The sequence below is a fragment of the Apteryx rowi genome, unplaced genomic scaffold (genome assembly GCF_003343035.1).
Source record: "Apteryx rowi isolate R43461 unplaced genomic scaffold, aptRow1 scaffold_284, whole genome shotgun sequence".
Lineage (NCBI taxonomy): Eukaryota > Metazoa > Chordata > Aves > Apterygiformes > Apterygidae > Apteryx > Apteryx rowi.
In genome coordinates, this window is record NW_020449241.1 from 1,082,397 (window position 1) to 1,103,581 (window position 21,185).

General features: G+C 46.7%; 1 protein-coding gene across 1 annotated transcript; it reads left to right on the forward strand.

Annotated features, from left to right (window-relative positions):
* The first annotated feature begins 637 nt into the window (after nucleotides 1-637).
* Nucleotides 638-20,962, forward strand: FYB2 (FYN binding protein 2). The gene is made up of 19 exons (XM_026069035.1): nucleotides 638-691; nucleotides 867-1,680; nucleotides 2,821-3,015; nucleotides 4,147-4,180; nucleotides 7,739-7,827; nucleotides 8,579-8,610; nucleotides 9,884-9,915; nucleotides 10,789-10,870; nucleotides 11,186-11,342; nucleotides 13,082-13,208; nucleotides 13,296-13,339; nucleotides 13,649-13,715; nucleotides 15,641-15,724; nucleotides 17,328-17,356; nucleotides 17,930-17,987; nucleotides 18,578-18,670; nucleotides 20,151-20,235; nucleotides 20,599-20,755; nucleotides 20,925-20,962. The coding sequence occupies exons 1-19, from the start codon at nucleotides 638-640 to the stop codon at nucleotides 20,960-20,962; spliced, it is 2,271 nt and encodes a 756-aa protein (XP_025924820.1).
* Nucleotides 20,963-21,185: the final 223 nt, after the last annotated feature.

The following is a 21,185-nucleotide window of genomic DNA, read 5'->3' on the forward strand; positions in this document are numbered from 1 at the left end:
ATTTCCTCATTAGACAGGTTCTCGCGCAGCCTTACAGTTCTCTGCATTGAACTAAGCTGCCAGAGTAGTGCACCTAATGTAATSACAGCATATAAAAAGTTATAGAGCAGTTCAAGGACTTAAGTAGCTCATAAATTTTTCTTCATATTTTCTCCTTAGTTCAGTTCAGGGCTGAATTTAAGCTCTGCTATTGCAGGCAAAAATTGTGGTCTTGTTTTTTTCGGCGCGGGACAGTGAGATGCCTGGGGAGAARGAGGTGAAACAAAATGTTCTTTTAAGTGCGCTTTTAAACTGCGGTGTCACTGCTCAGTTCTTTGTTCTAAATCACAGATAAGTTGGGGTCCTGGTAAACGTAGGGAGATGAACCGAGTTGCCTCCACCAGCGTTCACTGCCCGGACGGGGAGATGCTCTTGCTGTCCCTCCGCGCCGTGGGGTGGGACAGGATGCCCRCCGCCGCTGCTCCGGCATTCCCTTGCTTCGYGGTCCAAGCGTTTCCCYGTCCCTGCTCCGTTGCCTTTATCRGYAGAGGTTTGTAGGACCCTTTTGCGRCAGGAGCCCAAACTGACCCGCAGCTGTTGGGGAGTCCCAGCACCCTGCAGGCTGCCAAACTGTGCTGGCTCCTGCTGTTGCCGCTCGATGGCTCTGAAGTTGCCCCTGAGAGCAGGCGAAGGGCTTCTGCCGACATTGCTGGTGCGTTTTGAACAGACGAGGGCTAACCCTGCTCTTCCGCGTTCGTGTTTTCACCGGGCTCTGCATATCCTCGGCGGCTGGGGTGGAGTCTGYGGCCTCTTTCCCTTTGAAAGGACCCCGAGACTTGCCTGTTGCTACCTGACCGTAGGCGTTTTTGTGCTCTTCTCCCACCTAGGAAGGTGTGACTGACTTCAGAGCCCTCCGCGCAAAATTCCAGAATGACGCCAACTTTTCCAAGCAGCTGATGCAGCCGCCCAAGAAGCTGGTGCCGCCACTCGCAGAGGCCACGCGCAAGCTGGGCTCTGAAAGTAAGGATGCTTCCAGTCCTCTGTCCTTGAATAGGAGAGAAATGATAATATTAAAAGCCAAGAARGAACCTTTCCCTCCTACTCCTCAACCCTCTGCGCTAGTCCAGGGCAAACCTTTGGTGCAGCCAAGAGCCAGGCTTCGTAACGCAGATCCGAGGGGGAAGAATGAAGATCAGAAAGGCAACATCYTGGTGGAAGGGGTGAACTCCTCCAAGAGCAGTTCGCAAAAGCCTCGACCACCCTATTGCACTGACCAGCAAGAATCAGCCCGAACAGACCTGGAGGCTGCTCCATCCCCAAACTCCTTCCACCATGCCCTACAGATGTGGGAAAACACTTTATCCAGGAAYGAGAAAGCTGGTGCAACACTCCCAACCCAAAGGGGGGCAAACGTTTACGTGCAACCTCGCCCAGAGACAAGGGCAACGGGTGCTCCGGCTGCCCCAGGCGGTGGCAGAATGAGAATAGCTCGAAGTGAGCAAGCGCTGGACTTCCCTGCCTGGCAGCAGGATGCTCCGCGTGGTGGTGGGCTGGCTGCTTCCCAGGCTCCATGTCTGCCCCGTCTACCCAGAAGGTACAGGAGCTCTGACCAACTAGCTGCTGAAAGCACTGCTGCAACTAGCTTCTGCCAGCCAGGTTATGATGTGCAGGTGCCACGAGAGCTCCCTCGACGCCAGAAAGGTATAGTAAGCTAAATTCTTAACATTGAGCACGCAAATATATAAATATATATATATATATGCATATGTATATGGCTCAGTGCTCTCCCAGGCGCTCTGGCTCTGAGAGGTGGYCCCAGGTGGGCCCTGTATGTGAACGCTGCTGGTGGAGCAAGGAGCAACCTCACAAAAGCTCTCCTTCCTGGTGGTGCTCTGAAAGCGCAGATACGGCTCAAGGCGTTGGGGCGAAAAATTGTTATGAGTCGGGACCCTCAAAACAAGAGGCCAAGCTAGACCATTGGGCTGAGCCCTTTCTTCCCAGGCGAGCCTGAAGATTAGAAACCAGCCCCAAAGAGCCCCAAGCTTGGGTAAAGTGAGGGTCCCCCATCTCCACTGTTTTTCTTTAAAAAAAAAAAAAAAAAAAAAACCTCTTTGAGGAACTTAAAAGAAATTGCCCAAGTTCTGGGAGCAGGGCGAAGGGTGAGAAGAGAGGGGAATGTCTTTAGTTTTGGTTTGTTTCGGCCTTTTGCAGTTACCGGGAAATAGGAGGCGAACGTGCCTAGGTCACGCCGTTGGGCTTTCGCGTAGGCACGCAAAGGTTTTGCTCTTTTGCGAAGACGATTTAGTTCAGGTTCACGTGGCTGAAGTCTGAATGCTGTGCTCTGTCCGCTCCCAGCTTTGCGAAAGGTCAGGTCTGAACTCGGGGAGCGCGGTCTCCTCGGCGGATTTCTTTGAGAGGARCGGTGCTGGGGAACCTGAACGTCACGCGGTTTCCTCTGCTAACGTCACGCCGAGTGACGGCGCACTGAAAAGATTAAGCCTTTGTTGACCCTGGAAAGCTACCTCGCTTGCGCCGCGTCTTGAAGACAGCTATGTTGCTAAATCCTGGCRGATTAAGGTTTTATTGGTACAGAAAATTAGCCTAGTATTTTATAATCGGGAGGCAGGGAGCTGACGAGAGTTGAGGCCCAAGCGTGGTTAACTTTCTAAAATCTGGGAAAGCTGATGGTGAAGTGTGCTTTCCCTCTTTGCTTTTCCACGCTGGCGCACGGTAGCCGTCCTGCTGCAGAGTAACTGAAATGTCTGAACAGCAACTAGCGATCCTACGTGGGGTTTGCACCTAAATGAGAGGTAATAACCGCCTTGTGGTTCTTCGAAGCAGAGTCGGAGCCTCCCTTCTATGAATCCGGAGCAGGAAAAGCATCTGACGCTCCGCGTAGCAAGCTGCCAAAAATTAAACCACTTCCTTCAGTTGAATCCCTCGGTCCTGCCCCTGCGAAGCCTGCGAGACCCCCGAAAGTTGATCTCGGTGCTTTCCAAAGCACAGTGCCTTCTGTCCACAGAGGAAATGAAAGAAGTAAGAGTTTTTTTGTCTTTCTCCCCAAACGAGCTTTGCATAAAATGAATGCAAACTTGCACGATTTATTCGCATCTGAATGGCTGTGACTCTGAGCATACGCTCTCTAGCAGAAGCAGTGCGTTGTTGGCTTGTTTCTAATACCTTCTTTAAACATGATGAAGAACCCAGCAGTTTCAGTGAAACTGATTTTTTTTTTTTTTGTTGTTATTAATCCGGAAAAGAAATACGGTTTTCCACGTTGGATTTCATCCCCAGTGCAGGAATCCCCTTTCCTAGCGACTGCAGCGCCTGTGTGTTGTAAGCAATTTACAGCTGGCTGTAAAACAATAGCAGCTGCTTGGGCCGCGAGCTGATCCTTATCGCTCTGCTTCAATGTGAAATTCCAGGACTTTGGAGAATACAGCTGGGGAAAGGCACAATAAAACCAGTACAAACTGCTCTGCTAATCCCCCCCTTTATGTTTTAAATAGTCAGAGGGCAACATCTTTAAGTGTCCCAACATCAAGAAATGCAAAAGCTCAGTTTCCCATAATAAAAACTTATTGATGTTGCATAATAGAATATTCTGGACGACTTATTAAGCTGCTGAATGTTGCTCTTTGTAGATACAGGCTGAATTATACCCAGATATTTAGGGACAACTTTTGCTGAACTCAAAAGGAAATGCATGTACATCTAAGAAGGGCTTGGCTAAAATCTTGTTGGCTTTACTGTGCCAGTGCTTATTGGTCTGTTCAGGGCTTGATAAGAATAACAGTGAAAGAGAAAGTATATTGCTGAAGTTCTTTTCAGGTATACTTGCCTTTTGTAGCTATACTAACGTGACAAAGGAAACTAGTTACAGTCATATGTCATCTTCTCCATGCCCTCGCAATATTACTCAATTATTGATCCCCTAGAAAGCCGGAGAGTGTTTTGCCTGGAAACATGAAATAACGCCACACTGACATACCCCCGTCTGCTGTTGGCGCTGGGAATCTTGTTTTGTGACGGCTTTTGTGTGCAGCCCGCTACCTCGAGGATGGGCCCTCCTCGTCACACCTCCCTGTCACCCAGCCTTGTTTTCTGTAGGGGAACAGCGCTGCGGGTAGCGCTCCAGACGCTAATCCTCTCTGTGTTTGTGTGCAGCTGCCGCGGAGGAGGATTACCTGACTCCTGAAAGGTAAGCGTGCGACTGGGCAAATAAGTCGGGCTCGTAGGCAGCAGAAGCGTCTCCATCTCCTGATGGACACTGGAAGGAGCCTGAGGTCCCTGCGTGGTCTGTGCAATATTTGTTGGGGGTCCCTGAGYGATGTCCTTTTGCGTTGCTATAATTCATGATAATATTTCATTCTCACGTCTGCAGAGGGCTGGGGGCTTGAGTGGTGGCTGCTATTTAAGATAGGGTCTGGGGCTCCCGCTGCAGAGGTCTGTTGAAAGCCAGACGCTGCCATGTGCCCAGGAGATAGCTGTTATGTTTCTTGCTGTGACCTTAGAGCCTGCTCGAAGCTTGCTGAGATGGCCTTTCTCTAAAGCAGAAAGTTTTGTCCGTGTTTTCTCCTCCTCCAGCCTCCTAAGGCAACGTCGAGCAGCCTGCCCTCCAGCCCACTTGTGTCATTAGGCCTTGTTTAGCTGGTGGCAAGGAAAACACCGTGCATTTTCTGACTGCTAATGCTTTTGGTTTCAAAGATCGTTTGCCACCCACACGTTGGGCATTTTTCCCTTCCTGTTTTCCGTGTACTCAATGCTAGTGTTTGTAGAAAAGAGATGCATTTGAGACCTGTTGCTGAAACAAAGCCCAAGCGTAATCAGCAGGTGCTGGAGGTTTCCAGCTACCAGGCAGCAGAAGAGGAATTTGCTCATGCGTGTGTTTAGGCAGCAAGCAGAGCCCTAGGCTACAGGAGCACTCRTCCCCATGCCCAGCACTCTAGTTTCACCATGAGATGTTTTTGTGTAGTGGTCCAAACTAGCTCAGCAGAGGACATGGCGATGAACATCTCTGAACCCGAGGCTGCTGCGTGCAGGGGACTTGATTAAGAAATGTACTTGTATATTTAAATACATATTTCAGCCAGTATCTTACTGATATTTGTTAGTAGTGGTACCTCAGTACTGTAAAAGCAAAGTAAGTCACGACTTGCATGGATGGGGACCTGGCTGAGGTGCCAGAGAAGAAATAGGAGCAGAACAGCTAAAGRGGATTTTAGCACTGAAATACAAGTAGGACTTGCAAAATCTATTGGATCACTGAGCTGATCAGTTCAGGTTCTTATACAGCAAATATCTGAAACTGCTCAAAAATCTTATAAACAGAATAGCGTTTGTATACAAGGGGATCGTAACTTTTTCTGGCATGTCTGTGACTTGTCATAAGAGGTTATATGGTGTTCCTGGTTCTTTACCTAAAGAATAGAAAAAGTGGACTGTTCTGGTTTGAAGAGAAATATTCCTGTATGTATTTTGGCTTGGATGTAAGAATATATGTCTGTGAAAATGGGAGATAGAATGACWGAATTAAAACAAACAAAAAAGTCAAATTCTTAAGATACTATCTGTGCACACACAATGAACTCCTGCACCTAACAACAGAGTAAGTTGTATTTTTCACACGTTCCTGCCAGCATTGGCTGGTGTTTTGTTTAGCTTTTAACCTGTACTTTTCAGAAGAGATCTGGTCAAAATATAGGTGTTCTCTAAGCTTATAAATTAACTCAGTTTTCTTTTCCAAGCCAAGCAGAAGGAGACTTTATCTGTTGCATGCCCAGCTGTAYGCTGGCAGTATAACTGTCATGCACCACAAGGAAGCTGTCCTAGTAATACATTACTGCAAGATTAGTTATCTTACTCTAATACCTGTGATATGGTCTTYATGGTATGTCACTTGTTAAATATTAACCTTGTGATAACTGGGGGAAACGGATTAAATGAATTCCAGGGTAAAAGCAAAATGCTTGGGGTTTGTGGGCAGAAATCCCTAGGGAGTAGTTTCAAAACGAGCAATGCAGCGTCTCTGCTCTGGGCGCAGGATGGGAGCCACGGTGCAGTCTGCAACGGCTGCTGATGGCAGCCCATGGGAATGAAGCTTTTCTTCTGTGCTGTTATTTGACTTCCTATGAGATCTTAACTAGCCTTCTGCGCTGCGTTGTGTCGCTCTGACGGAGGTGGTGTCCGTGCAGAAAGTGTCTCCCAAGAGGTTATTCATGAGGGCTGGGAACGTGCGTTTGCCGAATGCAAAGCTGCTTTTCTCCACGGTGGCCTGTGCTTGGGGTGGTGGCGTCCTGAGCTATTGCATCCCTGGCGGTCTCTGCCTCCGGCACCCTTTGGATACCAGGCTTTGCTCTGCGGCCCCAAGGTGGGCAGACTTGTCCCCTGCTAGGCTCCCCTGGCCGTGGGGTGGCTGTGCAAGCCCAGCTGTGTATTGGCCGGGCAGCAAGCTTGCAGCGAAGCACGGTGCGTTTTTTAGCAGTAGAGATGCTGCTGTCTGTGCACGTGCTGTGCCAGCTTCGAACCTTCGAGTTTCCCCATGCTTTTTTGTCTTGGCTGCTCATCGCTGCAAATCCCCTCCTCGAAGCCCAGAGGTAGGATCCTCACCCRTAACCAAGTCCAGTCCCCCCTCGCTGGGGGAGCCCTTGGCATTAGTACTAGCTGCTGCTCTTGGCTCTCATTCCTCCCTCTGATTGCACTGCTGTAAAACTCACCTGCAGTTTCTTTTTCCTCTGGTTTGCAACAAGTAAAGCTACTTGGGCTTTACTCTGTGCCTGTCAAAGCCAAACTGTGACACTAGGTGCTTTGAGGAAAAACAAGCCCTCCTTGAGTTTGATTATAGACTTATGTTGAAAGTCGTCTATGTAGTTCTCACTATGACTCTTCTCGGTGCACTTTCACCACCCTGCCCTGGCCCCCACATGCATTACGAGCCCCATCGTCAGTGCACTGACTCCAGAGCTTGCTAGAARCCCCTGCTGAGGTGGAGGCAGGGGAACATCCCAGGGCTAAGCCTCTGCCACCTGCGTGCCTTGCTGGAGGCGGGCTTCAAACCTCCGGTTGCCTAAATAGCAACGTTGCACGGTTCGGTGCCGCTGAATAGCCTGTCCCTGTGTCAGCTGCCTCCTGGGTTGTTCCTGGTGGTTTGTGCCAGGCTTAGTCACCCTTAGACAACACCCTGCCTTCCCTCGGCCTCCTGGCTGACCTAGGAGTGCTGCTTGCCACGTTCGCGTGAGCCTCGCTCGATAAGGGAGCTCAGCCAGCAGGAGCAGGACCGTTACATGCACCCTCTGATACCTTTTTTTTTTTTTCCCCTGTGTGTTTCTTTAGGTGAGAAATAGCATGCAAAACAATGCAACTAGGTTGTCATTAATTTTTAAGTAGCTGTGGCAGGTTTGAAAAATGCTGCGCTCAAATTTCCTGGGGCTCTTTGTTCCGTTTCCGCCTGGGGAATCACTGTAGGTGGAGAACCATAACCCCAGAATGAGGTCCTTGGGCTCGCTTCAAGCCCTGCAGATGTGGTCTGTCCTCTCGAAGGAGAAGCAGTGGCTGGGGGAAGCCAAGCCAGGGGTCACTGAGAGACCTGCTGCGTCTGGCACCGGTCTCCCCTCTTTCATAGCAATTCCCGATTCCACTTTTTTCTTGTAAGCACTATATCAAAGTGCTTTGAGTTCTTGTCCTCAAAATGAGTTATTTTGTCTGATTTCTAAAAAGGCTAGAAAAAAAATCTTTTCTCTCTTTCCTCTCGCCCTGTCAGTGCTAAACTTGAAGAGCAGCATAACTATGAAGACACAGCGTTGTACCTGAATCATCCTGGGGACTCCACAACCTTGTGTGCCGGTCAAAGTACTTTCCAAGGCAAGACTTTCAGATCGATCCCGTGCTATCTCAGATATAGCCTTTATAGGAAGTAATATAGCTTCGTCAAGCTCAGAAACACAGTTGCACATCAGTCTGGGTGACCATAGATGACTATCTCTACCCTCCCCTCTATGCACTGACAGTGTATGAGGACTTTGGGGCACAGGCCAAAAAAGAAGTTAGTGTTTCGGTGCTGAGAGGATGCTTATAGTAAAACTGCAGTGGGGGAAAATGATGAGATGCTACCCGCATGGAAATGAAAGAAAAGAAGATAATGAGGCAGACCTCAGCGTCTTCTTGGGAAGGGGCTTTCTTCAGAGTAAGGATCTCTTCCATACCCATCACTACTTCTTCCCAGTATAACTTTATCAGAGTTAGCACTGCTCTGCTTTTTCACTTTTTCCAACGTTGCACTTTTTGTTGCACAAGACACTCTCTGTCTTGCGTGGTTTTCCTCTCTCGTTGGAACGTGGTTTCCTTGTGAGGACCTGCCACAGCCAGCTTGGGTTTGCCCTATGGGCTATGAAAACTGTGGCCAGCCAGGTTCGCTGTTGCGGTCCTCTGAACGCAAGCCACCTCTAGCAGCAAACCAAGGGACCCTGGCCAGTAGGGTATGGTAAATGTATGCGTGCGCCCGGATGCTGAGCACGTGGGCAAAGTTGGGTTGTGCACCTTACAGTTCAGTGACCTTAAAACAGACTAAAAAGTAATACCTGTTTACATATTTCTTTTCTAGCACCTGAGCGAGAACCTCCAGAGCACGGCAAGGTAGGTCTCCTCACAGCCTGTCTTGATATTTCAGACTTGACTATGCTTTGCCTCCTTAGAAACTTTTAATATTTGTATCTTGTATCTGCCAAGTATATCTTTATGATTTTTGTCTGTGAAGACTCTGAAAGAATAAATCAGAAATTGCAGACGGAGGGCAAGAAAATTAATGAGGTTTCCATATGCACTCAGGGAAGAGAGCCAGTTGCCTTGACTTCCTCTGTAAACATGTAAGAAAGTAGTAACGTTGTCTGAACGTGGGTGGTAGGCCAAGCCTGCGTATCAAGGAGATTATAAATTCTTTAAGGGAAATGGCACTGCGTTGTTCTGGAGACTCCTGCCAAAGGCAGGCTGCTGCTGGTAATCCTCTCTGTGAAGTAGGGCAGCAAAATTCAGGGAGCTTCCTTGTCACGGCAGCATGCTTCAAGCTTTGGTTCATGAGTGAGGGCAACTTTTGCAGCAAAGACCATAGAGGCTCTTGTCCGTTACTGCAGGGATATCTCTGCTGCAGGCTACAGCCTGACTCTTCTTGGTTTTTCCCTGGTGAAAACGCTGGTGACAGTTCACATTGGTAGGGTAGCAAGCAGCCGAGGGGTCCCTGCAGTGAAGGCAGGAGGGCTACACAAGGGAAAGCAAGGACTGCTGCAGCTCCCAAGGAGAAGCCCTCATCAGCTCAAAGGTAGAGGCATAGCTAGTGGTGGATGGCCAGGGGAGAACAAGTCACCTCATGCCAGGAAACTATTATGCATTGGGTACGGGTCCTGGCTCTGTTAGAAGAGGGGAAATCTGCTCTTTGGAAAAATATCAAATTCCACACTCAAGTGCTGACTTGCAAAGCGATCAAATTGTCCAGGAAATAGCACAGGTTTCCAAATGCACTTATCTATATGTGATTTGCAGAGAGGTGCTCTGGCTTTTCTGTATTCTTATTTTATGAAAGGTTGAAAAATCTTTATTTTTAAGTAATAAAAAATCTTCCTCCTCTTCTGTAAGCCCTCCAACCTGTAATTGCTTTCATTCCAACCAGTAGCTTCACTGGCCTGACCCCGTGTGCTGTTATATTATACCTATAGAGTTTGTCAATATGTCTATCCCCTGCCCTGGCAAGTAGGGGAAATATCCTTGTCTGATGACTATTCCAAATGTAAAATGCTTCTGGGCTTTCTAAAGAAATACTTCTTTAAATACTAGATGACAGGAGAGGCCTTGTTTAAAAGTTTGACTCTGTTGAAAAAAGCGTAGTGGCTGAAGGCTTTCCTCTTCTTTGTTCTAGAAGCAGACGAGTTTTCTCTTTGCCAAATCCAGGTAATTTCCTTTCCTTTTCTTTCTCTCTCTTTCTCTCTTCTAACCCTGAGACTAACCCTGGTTAGGGTTAGAAGACTGTAACACTCATAAACTCATTCGTGACCAGGATGTGACCAATGTAGAAGATCACGCTGCTCTGTGTCAGCACGCAAGTCTCAAAACTTGCTTTCAATCCAAAGCGTATGTATTGAGGGGATTTTTTTCTTTCCTCTGGCACAAAAAATATATTGTCTTTTCATACTGAAACCTGACYTTTTTCAGTATAAGAAGGGAGAGGTACGATGCTCTCAAACTGGGAGACCTGGTCTCAGGTCCAAAGTCGTGCAGTAAAACAAGGACAACACCAAATTTCACCTCGCTTGTGTCAAATATAAATGACATGCTTCCAACTCCTCACAGTGTTTAGTTACTGTCACGTGCTGTAGGCTGTTTTTTCAATGGTGATGGAAGAAGCATGTGATAAAAGGGCTCACTTCTAGACACTTGCCAGTGAGACGTGTTGTGATGTCTGAGAAAACATACTTCGTTTTTCCTCCCATTGCTGTGTCTTCTTTCCTAAATCGCAATATTGCATGATGACAGGCATGGCCCATGAGCCAAGTATGACCACTGGCAAATGGTTGTATGTTCCTGCTCCTAGAAAATAGAGTGATCCTAGTTTGCCTCTTTTCAAAGAGGGCTTACCCCAAGTAACCAGTGTCCTTTAGATTTGGCTTTGCCYTGGCTTCTAGTACTGGTTGTTTATGCCATCTCCAACCTTGCTCAAAAGGAAAATGAACTGCTTATTTAGATGCAGACAGACAAAATCTGTTTGTCTGTGACTTTGCTGAAGTGTCTCCGTTCTGAGTTCATTGTCATCACCTAAATTTTCAGTCCTGGAAGAGCTGTAGAGGATGAAAATGAGGAAGAAACAAGTCTTGAAAGAGAGAAACAGCAAGCGAAGAAAATATTAAAGGTATCATGTCCCTGAGATTCTTTTTAATAGTTAATGTAGTTCGCTCCTTCCCCTTCTGCTCTTCATCTCTTCAAGAAAGACATGCAAATATTTAGAGTCCTTAATCATCTGTTTTTTCTATCTTCTCTTCTGCCTGCCCATTGTATAACTGGTACTGCCTAAAAGACATCTAATGTTGCCAAGCAATATGTTCACCTATTAAAAATCCCCATCGGAAAAGGGTGTGAAACCATTCTAGGCTGACAGAGAGACAACTTATATTCTAGAAATCTGTTCCTAAAAACTGTATTAACTGAACCAAATGTCTGCTCTCAGACAGGCGGAAATGACTACGTGACTCACAGAGCCCAACCCAAGGAAGATGGTAGAGGTGGGAAGAAGGTGCCGCAAGTGAAGCAAGGAGATGTGACTACYGCCCAGACTATGAAACATCCTATCCTGCAAGGGCTGGCAAAAGATGGARCAGAACGCTGTGAGTGTCTCGGGGCTTTCTTGAGTGCTTCCTTACCCCTCGGTCCCATCTGTTGCCCAAATGTCTCTTCCATATGGAAAAGATGTTAAATTTGGATACAACTCTTGAACCAATTTAGTTAAACCAGGGCAAAAGGTTGCGTGCGCATTTGTATTCTGGTCTGAATCATTTATTTTGGCTTTGCAAATAGCTTCCTAAGTCGGTTAACCATCTGCATAACTCAAACCGAGGTGTTTGTTTTTCTAGCAGATTGCCCTTATCCGAGAGAGTTGAAATCCATCTCCTCTGCTTCTCATAATTTATTGAGTCTCAGAAGAGAGTTTGGCTGTGGCTTGTGGTAGAGACACACGTGAGCAGGACAAGAGCCTGACGTCTCCCCTGTGCCCCTACCCCTTATTAAGATGGATGGCTCCTTGCTCCATCTTCTTCGCGGCTCCAATGAGCTGCTTTTTTACAGTTACGGTGTCTGACCTTGGGCTTCCCCTGTCCATCAGGATGCTCTGAGATAGTGTCCAGAGCTGGCAATACACTGAGCTGCACAGTTAAAACCAGTCATATTTCCTCCCTCTGAACATTATTCTGCAGCTTCTGGTATATGTGTATTTGGACCTACTGTGCTAAGGCTTACTGCTGCCTCCGAAAGCCATTAGTGTGACACAGCAGGATTCCAAAGGTTAAAGGGAGAGAAATGTAGTTCTGCTGGGCTCTGTGGAGAGAATASTAGTCTAAATTGATTATGGCTGGGACTGCTGATATTGGTTTGGTCCTTGGGATTATTATTTTTTTTTTAATTTTAAGACACTTCATAGAAATTTCCTGCTTTGCTTGGTGTCTCTTTTTGTAAGCAACCTGCTGGTTTGATTGACTGGTGAATGGCTGGAGGKAATTTCTGGTAGGATTTTTTTAGAAGCATCCAGGGCTGACTTCCTGCTATTACTTCACCAGAGAGACCAGACAGGCTGATTTCTGAGAACTGTTTTTTTCCCCCCATCCTTCCCTTCTGCACTGACTTTTGCTCTAGGGGGCTCGAACATTCTGCAGAAATTGGTCATTAGCTGCAGCATGTTCTGGTGTCAGATGCTTATGGTGAGATCTACTGTGTGTGCATGTGTTCACTTAGAAATAGTATCTGTTTTTATTTGCGTGACYACATTTCTACGTTAATAAATTTAAAAGAAGAGTTGGAATAATGATTTAATATTGCCAGCTTAACAGATTCTTCCAGTAAAAATTTTCTAATCTCATGAGGTGCAACTCTTTTACTCTCCTATTTTCACCTCCTGGTGAAATAAATACATTTTTGGGAGACTCTCTCTCCTTGTCTCCTTTCCAGCACATCAATTTACAGGCATATTCCCRAGGGACTGACCCATTGCTTAGGTCTTAGCAGCTCTACCATCCATACTAAACCCTCCCTCAATCACCTCTGTGAACATCCATGAATAGTCTCTTGGGATGTTTTCAGGTGAGGAGGTTTGGGCTCAGAGCTCCTGCAATTGAGCATATTGATGAATGTTTTAAAGCACAATGTTTTAAAGCTTCTAAAAATGTTTTTAAAGCTTTTTGCTTTTMTTTCTCAAAGTGGCTCAGAACAAAGACTTTTCTGGACTTCTAGAATTAAAAAAATATCTAAAAGGTCTTATTTATAGTGACATCAACTGTTACCTGGTCAATTAACCCTGACCTAAAAGGAATTGCTTGGAAAGGCTTCTAAAGCAAAGGCACTTTCTCATTTCTAGTGCGCTACGTGCATTTAGGTGCTCCAAAACCAGCTGAAGAAAGAACAGCCTTGAGCCAAAACACTGAGCAGCCTCTGCAGTCATCGGAGGATGTGTATGATGATGTTGAGGGATTGCAAAGCAGACTGTGAGTATGGACCGGGACTCTGCACGACGCCTTTTGAAAGCAGCGCTGCCGCAGATACTGATGCACTACCTCTGTCTTCTCTCCTAGCAGCCACCCTTCAGAGGCCTCAAGTTCGCTGGCTCCAGACAGCAGTAAGTGCAGTTTCCCAGCACTGGGAAGCTTGAACTGGGGGCTGCTTTGCATTTGGGCAGGTGCCTGTTAGATGATGTGAACACTTCATTTAACTTGCAGCGTCTCTAGTGTCTCCTGCTAGCCTGGTTGCTCTAAATTCCCATTGTAACCGGTGGGGAGCCATGCACATGTCTAGCCTGGAATTAATTTGACTGCCTTGGAAGGCTCTGCAAGGGTAAAGTGGCATGGCCTGGAGGCAATTTGTCCAGCAGGACTCAACCCGTCGCTACTGAACAGGGTTTGTGATAATGGCATTCCTTGGTTTTAAGTTTCAGGAAACTATGAAGAAACATATGAAGATGTTGAGACTGGGGGTGATAATCCAGCAAAAGTGGAGTAAGTTGCTGTTTATTAGCCTGTATTTGAAAATCCTGACCATGCTTCCTTGATCCCGTATGCCAGGTACTGGCTGGAAGCTTTTATTTCTAATACAGCTATAGAGAAGATATTGTATGGGTGGCTTTCTTCCCCGCTCTGCCCCCTTCCTCTATTGGATGACACTTAAGGAACAAAAAAGAGTCACCAGATTAAATCCCTGAGCTGTGAGGCCTTCCTGTTAAAGCCTGTAGCCCTCTCCCTCCTTGGAAGCACTTTCCTTAACGGCAAGCTACCTCTGCTTGCATCAAATACACAGGAARGTCTTGCAAGTCTTCTCTTGAGCTAAAGTGTTATTCAGCTGTACTTGAAAAATGGCTTTCTTTCTGAGGCTGATGTGTGCCAAAAGAGGTAATGCTCATGTTAAAAGGGACAAAATGCCCACATTTCAGATAACAGAAAGCTGGAAAACTGAAAGGGGTCTAGGCTGTGAGCTAATGCCTGCATCAGGCATGTTCTAACTCACTTGCAACCTGCTCTTTTTTTTTTTACGTCTTCTAATCATATTTGCCTCCAGAGGGTGTGTTATAAAAGCAGTGAGTTTTGCAGCCTCGGGTTTATRTGTTGCTCGAGCTTTCCAAATGGATTAAAAGGTGAAACTTGAAGTTAGTTGTGTTTTTTACTTATTAGCTTTGTGCGGTTCCCTTTCTGCGTGCAGAAAAAATTTCCTGCATCCCTTTGAAAGAAATAGAGGCGGCCTTTGGGGAGGGCATATGGGCTGCGGATGCTGCACAACATTACTCCGCGTGCATCTGGTGGCTCTCTTCTGAGGAGCAGCGCGGGAGGAATAATGCGGTGTTTCTGTACATCTGCTTTTCCCTTATAGACGTGAGACTCGTGTTGACTCGCATCTGGACTCAAGTCGAGCTCACGCATGCACAGTCTGTGGGTGTCAGAGCGTGTCCAGCACCCAAACCTGCCTCTCACCCCGGGCGAGACCATTTTACCGCTCTTTATTTTATGTTCATTGTGTGCTGCCGTTAAAACCATGCTCCTTTTCCATGCCCATTCTGCACCTCTTCTRCAGAAATACACTGTGTATATGGGTGTTAAACAGTGATGGAAATGAAACTTTATTGCTAGTTCACAGGAAAATGGAAGAGCAGTGTATCTTGCTGGTGTTTGCAAGGGAATTTCATGACAAAGCTAGGGTTGGGACCAAATTCTCTGAGTTCCCAGTTCAGTATCTTAATCCCCAAGCCCCTCTTGACATAAGCTTTCTATCGATCCCATATGCAGGATTGGCTGTGCTGATGCACATAAAGTTTTTTTAATAGTGCTTGTGCATGTGTAATGTCCCCCATGTGAGGATCTTGGTTCTTTGCAGACACTTTAACACGAAATCACTGTGGCTTTGCAGCCCCTTCAGAAGCCTTRGAGGGAAATGCAGGGAGGGGAACGTCTTGCTCGAGGACCTACGCGACAGAAATGCGTGACGAAGGGTGGCGCAGAAGTGAAGTCTTCTGRAGCTCCTTCTTTCATGTGTGCTGAACACTGCCAGTGAATTGTTCCTTTCATTAGGAATTTTTAGTCCAAATAAACCTGGATCGTTCTGTATTTGTGGGGTCGGAGAAGGGAAGGAAGGGAATTCTGCTGTTATGTATTCCGGCTTTAGTTAACACAGCAAAGTTTAAGGCTAAGCAAAAGATTTGAGCTCAGCTTTTATAATTGAGCACCTTATGCTCTGCCTGTGCCTATCCCATTGAATCCATTATTCATCTGCATGGTGCCATTAGGGCTTAAAGCCTATTCTCAGACTGAGGTCTGAGGTCTGCTGCTTCTCCTTTCCTGCTCTCGGGATCTCTGGGGCTACAAGTGTTGCAGGTCTCACATATTTCAGTGCCTAGCTCTTCTTAAAATTAAAGCCTCTTTCTTGTTTTGGACAGGGCAGAAAAGCAAAAGAGATTTGGAAACATGTTTAAGATAGAGAAATTTAAACTGAAGAATACCAGGTTCAAGGAAAACTTAAGGTAAGAAAACGTTGTATAACCCCTTTCCCCTCCAAGTCTGAGTTCTTGTATTTGCAGTAATTTGAGAGCAGGAGTTCTGGGGGTAAAGAATACAGCTTTATCTGGAAAATCACTCCAAAATTTCTTCTGTCATTGCATTAGAAACTGCTATGGCAGATCTGGCCACTGGTCCATGTGTGCCCATGTCCTGTTTTGGGCAGCTTCTCTGAAGTACCTGGCCCCAGAAGTCTGCAGCACCTGCAGGTGTGCAGAGGGTTTCTGCTGCCTTTTGTACCTTTCCGAGACCTCAACACGATGCAGGTGCACAAGGGAACTTAGGAATGTCTACCCACTGCCTGTACGTGTAGGCTAGGGTTAGGCAAAGGCTTGCTGATGTGGCTCTCAAGGGCTGAGTTTTTTATTCTTATACTTAGGCTGGCAACAGCACCTGCTGAAAAAGTTTACTGTTGGGTGTTTGGTCTAGCAAGTTAGCAGCGAAACAAAGAGGGGATATTGTATAACTTCCCATCGTACCCTTTKGGGTCCTCTTAGTTTAGTATCCAAAACACTGGTTTAGACTGTGGAAGCTGCCTCAGCACACTGTATGAAAARCTCCTTTATAACTGCCTTTTCCCCGCCACGCGCAGTAGCTGGCTGCAGAGCTGTCCTCCACCTCCACCGGTGCATGCCTCACCCTCGAGTCCAGGCAAATGCTGCTTTTTCTTATTTCTTTGGAGAAGAATCTGGAAAGTTTTGAATTTGGCTTTAAAAGAAGCTAGCTGCTCACCCTGGCCAGAGAGCTGTTGTACGGTCGCTGCTCTTGCTGGCGACGACGTCTGTTAGACGTGGTTGCGTGCCCACCAGTAAGTCTAGCCAATACGCACACAACTGTTGAGGGCAGTAGCGAGCCAGTGACCTGTGGAGGATTTTACATGCTCTTTTCATGCTCTTCCCAAGAGACGAGATGCAYCTCTCTGTGCAGGGGACTTTCTCGTTATGCTGGGGCACAGTCACTGCTTCATTGCTTCTTATGTCTGGAGGAAATCGTATTTGAGAAAGATTGCTCTGTCTTAAGTCCACTTTCACACTAGGTTGCCTTCCATGCTGATGACCCTTTCCTGCATAGATGCTAAATATGATCGTAAAGGAGGAGTCGCCAGCTGTCATGCCATGTCCTGCTGCAAAGAGCCCTTAAAAYTTCCATGAGCATCTTTGATATCCTCAGTTATTGTCATGTTTAAATTCCTGGTCAATCCATRACATATTGGGAGTCTGCAAGGAGGGAATTACTACTGAATGCAGTTACCCACTAGCTTTGTAGCTATTGGAAAGGGCRTAGGGGCGGAGAGGAGGATGCTCTYGTAGATTTTCCGCTGTTTTGGGGATGAAATGTAGATGTTTCATAACTTGCTTGATGACTGCACAGCTCTTGTTTCTGCCAGAGGATGGAGATGTTGATTTAGCAGGGAACRCAGCCTCATCAAAGCCTCTCGGTGTTTCAAGCTTGTGCCCCTTCCGCTTCAGCAGCAAGCGCTGCGTGCTGCCAGCTTGTCATGTCTTTGCGGCTCTTCTTCAGGGATGTTGATGTGCAATCTTGTTTCTAAAAGCATCTTTCTATCCTCAGATTGTCTTCCAGTTCAGTACCAAATTTAGGTAAGCATTAGGCGTGCATCTCTCGAGGGGATTAATGTGTGTGAAGAGGCAAATGTATTGCACGATGGAAAATACGCTTTATGCGTTGTGCCTCTCTGAAAATCATGTAGTGTGGTGGTGTTAAAGAACTGATATGGGTTTGTGCTTCACTGGAGGGTGTGGGGTTTATTTTTGCTTTTCAAGGCCACAGGGGACCGTTTTGAGGAACTGGGTGAGGCTGTAACAAGGATGGAGGGGGACAGGGAGGTCACTCCCACYGCAGGGCTGGCTGCTATTAGCGAGGGGAGCAAACACGGTTTGTGCCTCTGCAGCAGCTGGATCCATATCTCCACCCCATCACCTGCCTCGCTTAAACCAGCTGGAAGGGCAGGATCCCTACTTTGTCTTGTGACAACTGGTCAAATCCATCCCGAAAACTGCCCGCAAACAGGACTGAAAAGCCCAAGCATCCCGCCACGCTGCTGACGTTGGCTGGCGTTCAGAGCCCTAGGACCTGTCTTGTGCATTGCTTTGACTGCAGGACTCGGAACTGTGTTTTCTAACAAATTGCTGTGCTGAATGTTTTGGTGGCAGCCACCRTCTTGCAGGAGGACATGTACGAAGACGTTGAGGCAGGGCAGACGGAGCCGAGGTGAGGAGGGTGCCTGGCTCGGCGGTGCCACCGGGCGGTGGTGCAGACATATTTCGGGCTTGTGGTCCTCTGGGATAACCTGGAGACCTCTGGCAGCAGAGCTGTGTGGGTCAGGTCTGGCCTGGCCTCCCCAGCTCCTCTGGAGGCCATCCAGGGACCTCTGCATGTGTGTTTAAYCTGGCAAGCAGCATCCCAAGATGTTTCTTAGATGCTACCTGGTTAGTGCCAGATAAGATGCCAAAAGGAGAGAGCTGCTCCCTGAAATGCTTGAAAATTCAGTTTTCATAAGGACGGAAAACTTCAGCTCTCAGTGCCTGCAATCAGTGTGGTTCTGGCAAGCTCCTCATCAGATAAATTACTTCTAATGGGAACAGCATGGCTGCGTGTCTTGCTTCCAGATGATTGCGGCAGCGGCGTGYGCTGGTATAAATTGCAGCCAATGTTTGCATTTCAGCGGTGGTGGTGGCGGGAGACGGAGAGAAAAAACGTGACTTTGTTCGTACACGGTTTTGTGGGGTGCGGGGGGGGAGGGGGAAAAATTCTGCTGGAAAACTTTAATTTCGATGGGGCTCTTCTCTCCCACCTCTCAGAGAGAAGGAGGACAAATACAGAAACTGGAAGCCAAAATTTCTGATGTCAAAAGAGGATAAGGACCGAAGGAAAAGCAGCGAAGATGTGGAAAGGTCTCTATTTCCATTCTGTGTCCTTCCATGTGGTCTATGCACAGGGTGAACCTAACGTGTTTCCTTTAGGCCATTTGCCGGAGCAGGACGGGGCACTGACTGCACCGCTCTGGGCACGGCGGTCGCTACTCCCTTGTCGTACAGGGTTGTCACGGCTGAGCCGGCATCTTTCTGCAGCTTTGCCCCTGCTTAAGAAAACATTTTATGTTTGGCTGCCGCTCCAGGGTCTTTCCCTTTGAAGCCAGCTTTCGGGAAACTTTGCGGAAAGTATCTGAAGGAAAGAAAAACCTCTTGGATCTGAGGTGTATAAAAGTGGGAGATACCTTGAGGGTCTCATCCTGAAGTTGTGTTGTGTCTTTCTGCTAAGCCAAGACACAAAGATGTTGCTTGCAATATATTTGGCTGCTTTTCTGTTGTGCTCAGTCCCGTTCCTGCTATGACTAATTGTGGCCGGATTAAATATTTGATCTCCGTGCACCAGCCACTGCTATTTTGGCGACACCGCTGTTTTTAGAAAGCTTGCATACAGCGTAGTAATTGCCTGTATGTTCTCTGTATCTTAAAGCATTGATTTCTTGGGTTTTTCTCCTTCTAGTGGGGTTTATAGCATTGTCTGCATGCCGTACTGTTTGCGCATAAAGGCAAAAATGGACATTTTTGCTACTGGGGCTGCAAAAACTTCCCATGGAACCAGGAGATTTCATTTCACTTCTCCATTAGAAAAATGTGYGCTGTAATGAGTTTTTAGCAACCTGGTATTCGGGACTTTGAACAAATGGAAGTCAGTAGTACATTTTCTGTGTTATCACCGAATTCCTCTGTCCGGTTGCTAAAACACTGCCCATGTGTTACACGAAGCCATGCCTTAATTTAAGAGAATATTGGGAAGCAGGTGAGACTGGCAATGAAGAATCTCTTGTTAACAGCTGAAACTGTCCCTAATTTCAGCTCTTGTTTCCCCTCCTCTTAATTTTTTAAGTAGCCAGAGGTGAATAATTTATTGCAAGTGGGCTTTTTTTCCCTGTCTTAATCTTTAAGCTAATGTCACAGCTGCAACTTCACGTGTCAACCACAAAGAGCGGCATCTCCGGACCCAGGGAAGGCCTCGGCGTGAAAGGCCACTGCTCCCCTTAAGTCTGTTTTAAGACCTTGGTCTTCATTTTGCAGTGCAATATAAATGTCTGCGGAGCTGTGTCAAGCTCCTCTTTTTTTAAACAACTTGGGATGAGATTTATCTGGGGACCTTTTATGTTTGAATGCAAATAAAAGCAGAAGGAGACAAATTGGGGGGGGGGAGTGAATTGCTACCTTCCTTCTATAAAAAGATTTGAAACACTTGATAAAGCGCTCATTCATTCGTGCAAGAGTTCGTTCGAGACCAGCCCRGAGCCGGGCTTTGTGCCGCGGATCCTGCGGTCTCCTCTCGCCCGGAGTTATCTCAATACAGCTCCGACGTGTGTGTGTGTCTCTCTTGATGCAGAAATATCTTCAAAGTCAACAAGTGCAACRCGGAAAAGAGCAAGAAGATGTCAAAAGAAGAGAAGTTGTTCAGAGAAACATTTATGGTACGTGTCCCTCTCTAGAGGAGTATTTGCTGTGTCAGAGGAAGAGAACAGCTATGTACCAAGCTCAAAGGATACCCCAGGGCGAGTTATTGGTTATACCAGGAGAGACGTCTAGCTGGCGTGTCCTGGTCTCTCCTCATCTGGTATCTTCTTCGTAGATGTTGCACTAACAACTCCCCTTTGGCGTTTTCCAATATTTGCAAGAAATATATATATATTTTTGTTCTCCCTCAGATCATCTCAATCAGCTTGTTAGCAAACTACTGCTGTTCTCTAGGCAATTTAACTGCTCCAATAACACAGGTGGGCTGGTAAGGGAGGCACGAATGYCGAATAACTTGTGTTTCTATTGATCTTCTGCAGTACAGTAAGGAGATCAGCGTCATCAACACCGCGGTGGCCCAGTGCTCGGTCCCGAGTAAGCGGCGAGTTGATCTGCCCCTCACAGCTGGGGAACAGCTGGACGTCATCGATACCACGGAAGGCAACGAAGTGATTTGCCGCAATGCAGAGGGCAGATGTAAGTTTGCAGAAATTCTCTGGCGCAAGCGGTCAGTTTTCCATCCAGTTCTGAGGAGCAAATTGGCTTAGCAAGCAACAGTATGCTCTTTGTGCTTAGCTGCTACAACTTTATTTGCTTGCGAGTTTACTGATTTGCTTTTTTTTTTTTTTTTTAATCTTTCTCTTAGATGGGTATGTTCTAGTGGAGCATTTGAACTTCAGGTAAACTCAGATTTTATTTATTTTAGTGCATATTTTTTCTACTTGCTCTCTATATGGATATTTTAGATCTATAGAAATGTACTTAAAATGTTTGAAGCTAGGGGAAGGTTAATGTAAACAGGCAGTATTAAATATTAAATAAGTATTTCTGGTTTTAGTATGGTATTACACTGATATGCAGAATCCCAGTACAATTATGGGGTAAAAAAAACCCCAACACTGTCCAG